Raw genomic sequence first — 9,767 nt, 5'->3', positions numbered from 1 at the left:
GACGTGTAATCTAATGTATTTGCACAAGACAATTTGCTATAATAAGCGTATTATATACCTTGTTTTTTTGCATGGCAAAAAATATTTGAATTCAACTCCAGAGCCCTTAGATCACCTGGCTGTCGCAAACCTTCAGTTAGCCTCCATAAAATTAACAGCATTCACTGCTGTAGTGCAACTACGGTGGCCACCCTGGCTCAAATCTTTAAGTGCGTAGCGCTTCTATTCGCCTGTTTACCTCATTTGTAATGATGATGTGAGGCCGAAACCGCTAGCTAGCTAGCCTAGCTAAAGTACTGAAGAGCCGGTAAAGGATGGAGGGAAAGAGGCGTGTGTCGGGGGGTACATTTTGATAGCCCCCCCTTTTACTTCTCATCTCCTGCCATCGGTTTGTTCAGAAAAGCAGCCGTCACGCTCTCATTAAGGCGCTAGCCTGTTAGCATGCTAGGTGCAGGCTAGACTAGCTTTAGTGGGTTTCAGTGTGATTTAATATGGCAGACAGCAAATTCAACACCACTTCTGACCGCTGGAATAATTTTCTAATTTACCTCTACTTAATAACCTTCGGTCGTTGTTCATAGCACCGGGTTTTTAGGTCAACAAACCCCGCCTGCCGTTGAAGACTCCTTAGCTAACGCTGGTGCTAACCCAAAAAGTGTTGCCTGGAATGGAGCCAGGCGACCTGCGAGAGAGCCCTGCCGGCTCCGGGGAATCGGACGTAGGGGAATGGAGGGAGTGTATTGAGGAGGTCAAAGCTGCGGAATGCGATGGAAAGACTCAAGAAATGGCGCTCAGAGACACCTGCGAGGAAGGAGAGAGTGACAAACAGAAAAGCCCCGGAGAGCAATTACACAGTCCGTATGAAGAGGAGTTGGACCCCAGAATCCAGGTACCTCAAAATTCCGACTTTTTGTTTAATCTATTGGTGACCGTTAAACATCCTTCAGCTCTATTATTATATTAATCAGCCGCTTTTAAATTACTGTTACCTACACCTGGGTGTGTACATCCGGGATTACTTTCGATTTAGTGTGACAGAAAGGTATTAATGTAATCAAATGAGCACATGTTCATTATTTATTTAAAAGACATTGTCTTCATAATACGGTAATCTGTGCAAATCCCTGTCAGATCTGAAGTGATTATCCTGTCGCCAGTGTAACATACCTCTGACGTGTGTCACCTTACACTCCCAACCTATTAATCATCGCCATTACAGTCAAATAGCACTAATACTTTTTCAATATAAATACGTGAGATACATATACTGTGTTTTTTCACAGGAGGAACTGGAGCATCTCAATGAAGCCAGTGCTGAAATCAACAAGCTAGAACTGCAGTTGGATGTAAGTGTAAATAAATAATAGATAGAAAACTATTCAGTTATTACAATCATTATAAAATATAACTCAAATAATCTCCTATTAAAGTCAATGATCTTTTTTTAAAAAAAATGGCTTCTCTTTTGTCCTCCTGTGTTTATTAAATGCTTGGACTTTGGTCAGTTTTCCACTGTTTTCCAACCTCCCCAGAATAGTAACTGATAGGTTAATTGGTGGTGAAAATAATCAGTTACAAGTCTGCTTGAAATGTATGTCAATTTAATAAGACTTGCCCTGCTTTTCTTGTCAGATTAAATAAAATTGCTTTGATGTTGACAAAACAAACTCATTATAGATGTGAAAAAACATTTATTGCCACCCTGGGAATTGCTTCTCAATGTGTTTGTGTCTAAATATTTTATTAGTCTACCCCGAAGGTGCTAATGAATATGATAATTTTGTTTTTCAATATGTGTAAAGCACAGACTCTGGAAAAGTGTGAGCTCTTAAAATGGAAGATGTAGTGTTGCTTTTTGACACTCACTGAATCGGCTGCCCACTTCCTGTGTGAAATCGAATTAGTTGCTGCATTACAGGTAAATCTAATCCTGTCATTTTCATGCATTGATCGTCCAGGATGCCAGATCGGGATACCGGAAGATCCTCACAGAGTCTGCCCGAAAGCTGAACGCTCAGAGCTCTCAGCTCGGCAGCTGCATTGAAAAAGCGAGACCATATTATGAAGCTCGGCGCCTTGCCAAAGAGGTATACACAACAAGATTTACATCTGTTTTCTGTGCCAAATGGAAGATGTGTTACAGACATGCATGTTTTTACTGCAGCATCTGGATTCAGGAGTGAGAATCAGGTGTTCTGCTCGAGGCGAGGGAAAAACAAACATCGAGTGCTGCAGCTGCAGTTTGTGAACGTGCAAAAGTTCTGAGTAGGGAAGGGAAATCTCAGTGCAAATGTTTTGTTTTTTGTTTTTGTTTTTTTGAGAAACGCACTGATCCCCAGTGTAAACTGCATCTAGGTCTAAACACAATTTGAATGCAAGGTGCTTGTTCTGTTCCTTTACGAGCTGTAGTTTTGGGCGATTTTGCAAACCAGTTAAATCTACAAATCTGAAGTGTAAATCTGCGTTAACTCAGGAAACCATCATTGGTGACATCAGCGAGCATATCTACTGAAACACCGGTGTGTTTACTGTGTGCCTGTATGACTGTGTATATAATGACACAACGCTGACTTGGATGTGATGAAGCTCGCAATGTCATCTACGTGCTGTGTAGTTACATTACAGCTAGCTGGCTAACCACCCACATGTTGGTTGTTACTGTGGAAAATAAATGTCACTTATTAAATATTTGCCGTGTGCCATTAAATCATCTACTGCTGGCTAACCTCAATACTGTGTGATCTGATGCTAGCAGACACCGGACAGTGGCCTCTGTGATAATTAGGCTGTGCGTGTTTGTCATTGACATCTTGTTTTCTTTTCTAACTGGATGTGACAGATGGGTGGAACTGACTGTAAAACTGCATCCTCATTGGCGACTGGCCAGTGTCTAAAATTGAAATTTACATTACCTGGGCACAAGTGGACCCTGTTACACTCAGACCTGCAGAAACTTTAACATTGATAAGTTTGAATTTGCCTGATAAAGTAATTTGAAAAAATGATCGCCACTATTCATTCACTCTCACATTCATACACTGGTGAAGGCAAGCTACAGTTGTAGCCACAGCTGCCCTGGGGCAGACTGAGGCGAGGCTGCCATATCGCGCCATCTACTGGCCATCACCAGTAGGTGAAGTGTCTTGCCCAAGGACACAACGACCGAGACTGTCCGAGCCGGGGCTCGAACCAGCAACCTTCCGATTACAAGACGAACACCCAACTCTTGAGCCACGATCGCCCAGCTCTGGAGGTTTAAAGTTCACTGATCACTTGCTCCTTATATTGCACCTTACAGCATATATAACTTGTATACAGCTGTATATATCTGTGTTTTATCTTTGATTGTAAATTAATTTTAATATAAAAATCTACATACTGCTAACGGAGAGATGCCAAACTGTTTTTCATTGTTCTTGTAACAGTAACAATAAAGATCTATCTTATCTTATCTCTTAGATGAACTAGTCAACCTGGTCCACCTAAGACATTTTTTGGATAAATGAGACAGCCGTCATTTGTCTGTGTTAGCAGGCACACTAGCATTATCTAACATTAGCCAGAAGAGAGAGCGAGAAAAGTTTCAGATTTGATCCCAAAAACCCAACAACCTTTGACAAGCAGGTCTTTCAGTGACGTTAATGATTAGTGAATTCCATTTCTAAGATTTTGTTGACGCTGGGAGCAGAAGAGAGGCGCTGAGACAAAGCACCTGGGAATTACAACAAGCGTCACATTCTTTTGATTTTTGCTGAAAATTTGACCCCAGTCCTTCACATAGAAATCACATGTTCAAGATATGCAGGGAAGGTTTCATTTTTTCAAGTTATGTTACAATATGTTCACACGTTGGCAATAAACAACATCTCATGCATTAAATGTTACCTAACACATTCAGACTGAAAGGCAGTATTGTTTTCCTGTAATTGCATTTACGTAGAAGCGTTTTGAATATAAAAACTATGATATGCAAACTCATTTCAGCAGAGAGATGACTGTAATTGGATTGAACAGAACAGGGGTGTTGTGTCCTTGTCGTATTCCGCTGCTGTAGTTTGTTAAAGGTGTGTCTGCTCTCCATAGGCACAGCAGGAGACTCAGAAGGCAGCTTTGAGCTACGAGAGAGCCGTTTCTATGCACACAGCTGCCAGGGAGATGGTCTATGTGGCCGAGCAGGGCCTGCTGGCTGATGGCAAGAACACCCTGGATCCCACCTGGCAGGAGATGCTCAACCACGCTACCGCCAAGGTAACAGAGAAGAGGAGGAGCAGTTTTAAGATGCGTGGCTTTCATTTTTATTTGTCACCTCAACAAGGTTGCTATAGTTTTACTAAGCATTGCAGAGTTCAGTAATGGGTCATTTCTGAGTTTATCTGGGTAGAGTCAGAATTTTGTCTAATTATTCTCGTTAGGTTTTTGCTCTCTGGTGTTTTTTGCGTGCACACATGCACACCATTATTTTTCTCCGTGATCTCGCTGCTCTGCTGTCTGCATTGTTTGTGGAAAAATACGTGTGCAGATAAGTGGTAGTGATTCTTGGCAGCCTTGGATATACTCACAAACTTACTGTTGCTGGGTTACAATTGCCAGACTCAACAGAAAAAATACAGACAGCTGGTGAACTTCAGTGCCCTCTCAGCTGTAACATGCAGCATGGATGACATGATTTTCTTAACCTTGAGTGTCACAGAATGTATAAGAACTCTGTAAATGCTTGACTTGTTTCTTCCTTTCAGTTACAGCACAGTTTAGATCTAAGTGTGATCTGGCTCCTAGATATTATATTGATAGCTGGACTAGTTTGACATTGCTACAGTAGTTTCAGTCATCTGCAGATTTTAGAGAGATCAAAATGAGTGCTCTGAAAATCCCAACTTTAGGGAAAACTGTGAATGCCTTTAGCTGTTTAAAAACACATTATGTTATCACTCTGTGTCTTGGTAGCCAATAGAAAGCTAGTATAATGGCTGTTACCCTGGCTGCTGTAGTCCTGCAAACATAACTTTACTCAAATTATCTATATCACAATAAAAAGATGGACGAAGTCACGGCAGCATCAGCCACCGGTTTTGATTTTCACTCAGCAAAACCAAAGTACAAACTCCTTGGATTGGCTGTACTGCACAGAACAACATATAGTTCCTTAAGAAGATGCAGTAACGGCTCTACACAGTGAAAAGGGTCAGTTCAGTGATTCTAGTTAGCTGAAATGAGGCCTAGCAGACACAAATCAGCTACACCATGCCCTCTGATCCTGTAAAACTGTGCATGTTAACATGGGAGCTTATAGGCACCGACTCACTTTTAGAGTCAAGCTTAAGTGACCCCTGGAGGAACCGCCATTTAGGGCACTTTCATTCACTTACATCTTCATCCTCACAGGTTACCTTTTGTTTGCACCAAATGCTTTGGCTTATGTCGGAGAACTACACTAGTAGACAGACCTGAAATGTGGCACCCTACTGTGTCAACAAATATTTGAAATCTGATTATATAGCTGAATATTTAAAAACATTGAACCTCAAATTTTGGATATTAAAAAAACTGCATTTATGGGATCACGAGTAAAATAAGATAAAAATTTCATCTACCATCATCTTTGCTGTGGCAGAATAAGTGACATTTATTTTTTTTATGTCTCTGGCACTAAACACCTACCATAATGTGTCAGAGTCAGAATAGCTGCTTAGTGGAGGCCCATTGCTGCTGATGTTCAAAGAGAGGTGAATGATTGATGTTACTCTAATTAGGGAATCTAAGTGGACAGTTATCAGCCGAGTACCTGTAGGTAACCGATGTCAAGGCCCAAAGTTTGTCTTGTTCTTAATTTTTCTTCTCCATTTCTCGTCTACCAAGTCGTTCAGGCCTTGAAGTTTGTCTTGATGGTTGGTAGCTTGTGTCTAAAGGAATATCTTAAAAATCCATAACTTCCTGACGCTTTGGTGTAATACCTATTTGACTACTTTGAGTTTGTGTGAGGGCCTTTTAAACAAATAATCAAGTGTCATTTCATTTGGCAGCACAGACACAGAAAGTACAAAGTTTTGAATTGTGCTTTATTGTGCTGTTAAAATGTTTCCAGAAATTTAGAAAAGACAACAATAAAGAGTGTGCCTGAAACTCAGTGGACAGACATTTACAAACTAAACAAGAAGCCTTTTCAGTTCTTTACTTTTTTAAGAAAATAAGAACTAATGAATGAACAGTGAGCTAAATGGCTGAGAATGAAGATCAAGTCAAGGTTTATGATAAAACCAGTCATATTTGCATTAAGAGAAATGCCGTTTCCTGCTACTGTGTTAATACCGTGCCTCTCCTGTGTCTCTCGCAGGTGAACGAAGCCGAAGAAGAGCGACTGCGCAGTGAGAGGGAGCACATGCGTGTCACACACGCCTGTCAGGAGGCCGAGGCGCGGGTGCAGATGCTGCAGAAGTCCCTCAAGAGAGTCATCATCAAGTCCAAACCTTACTTTGAGCTCAAGGCCCAGTTCAACCACATACTGGAGGTAACACAAACACAAAGAGCCCAGTGAGACCTCTGTTTTTTTAGGCACCTTCTGTTTAGTGTTTCCTGCATTTAGAAAGCTTTAGCTGCTGATTTGGCAAAAGTTCTATAATATATTCAGTATTTTATGGATTTACTGGAGGTTAGTGGGAGGTTATTTTCCTACTGGCATGAAATCAATGTTGAAATTGATGATGAAAGTTGCTTTGTGTGACTCCAGGAGCACAAGGCCAAAGTGCTGCAGCTGGAGCAGCAAGTAGCCAAAGTGAAGACCCGCTATTCCATCGCCCTGCGGAACTTGGAGCAAATCAGCGAGCAGATCCATGCTCAGAGAGGGCGGGACCCGGGCGAGGGGGGAGGACGCCCTTCTATCTGTGCCGGGCGGAGCCCCCCTGTCGGAGCAGAATCTGACATCAAGGTTCAGGCTGAAGGCGGAGCCTGTGGCGGCGCCATTGGAAGGGATGGAGTGGACGCATCCATCAACCTGGTGGAGAGATACAAGGAGAAGGAGCATGAGAAGGAGAGGGAGCGAGCCGGCTCGGATTCCCTTTCAGTCTTCAGCCTGCAGACCATTGCTTCTGACCTCGAGAAATACGACTCCGTCGAGCACCTCGGGGATCTCAGCGATGTGGGGAGCATCACCGGAGATGAAGGGGAGAAAGAAAAAACCGGAGTGACCAATAAGAGAGACAAGCTGGTGGAAACGAGCGCCAAAGAGCGACAGCAACAGTTCTATAAGCAGCACCACCGAAGCTTCAGTTTGTGAGGCTGTCATAGAAACAGCTGCTGTAAACAATGCAAAAATAAAAACAGCAATCCACATTAGGATAAACTTCCCTCATTAAAAAGGTACCAAACAAAAGTATGAGACAGGGAATTAAGTGAAAAAGAAGGAAAGCTGCAGATTGGGTGTAAATAAGCACACGCACATTATTCTAAAGCTGAACACAGTAAACAGTGTAGCCTAGTTAGAACACTACAGGATCTACAGAGCTTACATCCCTGCAGGACAAGTATTCAGTATATTTACTCCTCTGAAGGATTCTGGGTAGAATTTGTTCCTTGAGCATGAAGGAGCAGCTAAGAAAGATGAAAAGCCTTGTTTGAACAGACATATTTTAAAAAGGCATCATTTTTTGCTTTCCCAGGCTAATCGTTGATCTAACTTGGTGAGACTGGTAAAAACATTCTCCCTCGTCCTCCTCTGTTGTTTCCTCTCCAGTCGAGTCGAGTCTCATCAGCGATTGCTTCAAGGTAGAAGGTCGCAGGGCCCCTGAGATCCCCACCTCCTCATCGAGTAGGGAAGAATGTAAAAAACGTTTCTTTGTCGGTGCAGAGTGAAAGCATGTTTGAATTCTTGTTCCATGTATTTATTTCCTGTAACATGCTGCAAGTTGTGCTTTTTTTGGACGTTTTAGCACGAGAGAATGCGTTTTTTGAAAATCCCTGAAATGAGTCTTAAGGCAGCATGCACTCCATCATTTCGGTGTTTGAGCGCTGCTTCCTGAAACAAACACTGACACAATCAGCCTTATTTGTTTTATTTAATTTGGTGTCGTAACACTGGAGTGTCATGATCCAGATGATTTGGATATTGTTTACATTTGTGTATATTTTTTGCCCTTGTTGTAATTTGAGGTGTGCCTTGACACAAACAAATTTAGCTTGAGTAGTAGTTTGTTGTAATCTCAGTTTGGAACCATTTAAATATGAGGTGAGTGCCCTTTTTATGATTTTAAAATATTTTTAACAACCTGACTGATTTTTGACAAGAATTGAAAGAGTTCTGATGATGATTTTTTTTTGGTTCTGATGATTGTACTGTGTCAAAGAAGCAAAACAATGAAGTCAGAAAAGAAAGACTTGTAAATTTGTGTAATTATTACAAAGCTGGAAAATACTGACATGTACAGATGTTGAATCTTTGCTGTACAGATGTTCTGAATATCACAGACATATTTAAAGTCTCATTATTGTCAGTTTATCTGAAAAACCTCACTTTTCACCGCTGTCTTAACAGTTACTTTTCACCCTCTGAATCGCATTTGTGAGTTAGTCGGATTGGATTGTCACACCTGTAATCAATAAAAGCAGATCCTGCTGCCTGGCCTTCTGTTCTTTCATGCCGAATTCAGTGGGATGGGAATTTGTGAATTTCTTCCCTCGCCTTCCTTCAATTATTCAGCAGACATATAAATATGAAGCAGGATCGCGAGAAGATGGAAGAACGGGGAGAGGCTGATTTAATAGATGACCAGTGTTGTGGGGATGACTGATTGCTGCCTCGTTGACTTAAGCTCCAAAGAGCTTTAGAGAATGGCTTAACAATGTAGACCGCGTTAATACCACAGCGCCATATCTGCACCTCCTCTTGTCTTCCTGCCGTCGATGTAATTATCCACGTGGACTGAATCTGCAAGCTTATAAATCCAAAGCCGCTTCTTAAGATTGTGCTATGTTTTTGCTGTTGTGGGGCTTTAGACGTCGGCATGTTTCATCTTGGAAAGGAGGGAAAGAAAAAAGATCCGATAAATGCGTGAGGGGGGCTGTTACGCACGGCGCGTCTCCATCATGACGTCGTGAATTAGCTCAAGATCGTAGAGGTGGAGAGAGAAAAAAGGAGGGGAGTGTGGTGAATCGCTGTTTCGTCGTTTATGGTGGGGTTGCGTTTGTATATAGTGGATGTATGGGGCTTTTTTTCTCTATGGATTTTTTGTCATCTCTTCTCTTGGCCATGCGTAACTGCAGTACACGGAAACAATCCGAATGAGAGCCGTCTCGTTTTTGTAAGATTCTGTTTACGCACGGAGCAGCTTGCACATTTACTGTATAGCCATATTAACAGAGCCATAAAAATTGTTGCAAAGATGCATATTTCTACCAAATAATCTGACACCGGGCTTTTCCCCTGGCGGGTCCCACCCGGAGGACTTACTCTTATCTTCACTGAGCGCATCGAAACTAATAGTAAGTACACACATGCTACAGCTTTGCTTCAGGGCGCTACATGCTATTAGTGCTGTAGGTCGCGATGTTAGAGCACATTTATTCAGGAGACGCTCCATTTCCCGTGCACGGAATCTAGACAGCTGTCACATTTGAATGCAAGAGGCGTTCATTTTTTCGATGGGCCTGATTTGTTTTGATCCAGCCTGTTTGCATTTACATTTTGAAGCCTTTTAGAGACAGAATGCGAGCTCTGGCTCCTGTTTATACAAGACGCAGCCGCTTTAGGCTGATGACATGATATTTGGACATCCTTT

The 9,767-nt window shown here is 42.0% G+C and overlaps 2 protein-coding genes across 3 annotated transcripts in view; both read left to right on the top strand.

Moving 5' to 3' along the window:
- Positions 1 to 205: 205 nt before the first annotated feature.
- sh3bp5la (SH3-binding domain protein 5-like, a) lies at positions 206 to 7,281 on the top strand. Its single transcript, XM_063486347.1, has 6 exons — positions 206 to 889; positions 1,284 to 1,346; positions 1,959 to 2,087; positions 4,084 to 4,248; positions 6,332 to 6,505; positions 6,725 to 7,281. The coding sequence occupies exons 1-6, from the start codon at positions 668 to 670 to the stop codon at positions 7,268 to 7,270; spliced, it is 1,299 nt and encodes a 432-aa protein (XP_063342417.1). The 5' UTR covers positions 206 to 667; the 3' UTR covers positions 7,271 to 7,281.
- A 2,081-nt stretch (positions 7,282 to 9,362) lies between these two features.
- gabbr1a (gamma-aminobutyric acid (GABA) B receptor, 1a) overlaps positions 9,363 to 9,767 on the top strand; it is a 126,351-nt gene continuing 125,946 nt past the window's right edge. Inside the window, exon 1 of one of the 2 annotated variants that reach the window (XM_063486344.1) lies at positions 9,363 to 9,471. The gene's annotated coding sequence lies outside the window, so the exon portion shown is untranslated. The remainder of the gene's footprint in view (positions 9,472 to 9,767) is intronic. The other variant, XM_063486345.1, reaches the window with a different exon arrangement.

This window comes from Pelmatolapia mariae, linkage group LG10_11, assembly GCF_036321145.2.
Source record: "Pelmatolapia mariae isolate MD_Pm_ZW linkage group LG10_11, Pm_UMD_F_2, whole genome shotgun sequence".
In the NCBI taxonomy this organism is placed as follows: Eukaryota; Metazoa; Chordata; class Actinopteri; order Cichliformes; family Cichlidae; genus Pelmatolapia; species Pelmatolapia mariae.
The sequence above is the reverse complement of the archived record's forward strand: the minus strand, read 5'-3'. Positions and strand labels throughout refer to the sequence as shown.

Bases quoted from the DNA above. Each gene is read 5' to 3' on its own strand.
- sh3bp5la (XM_063486347.1), top strand. From the start codon at position 668: ATGGAGCCAGGCGACCTGCGAGAGAGCCCTGCCGGCTCCGGGGAATCG. The intron at 890-1,283 runs GTACCTCAAAAT...GTTTTTTCACAG, and splicing joins AGTTGGACCCCAGAATCCAG to GAGGAACTGGAGCATCTCAA. The intron at 1,347-1,958 runs GTAAGTGTAAAT...TTGATCGTCCAG, and splicing joins AGCTAGAACTGCAGTTGGAT to GATGCCAGATCGGGATACCG.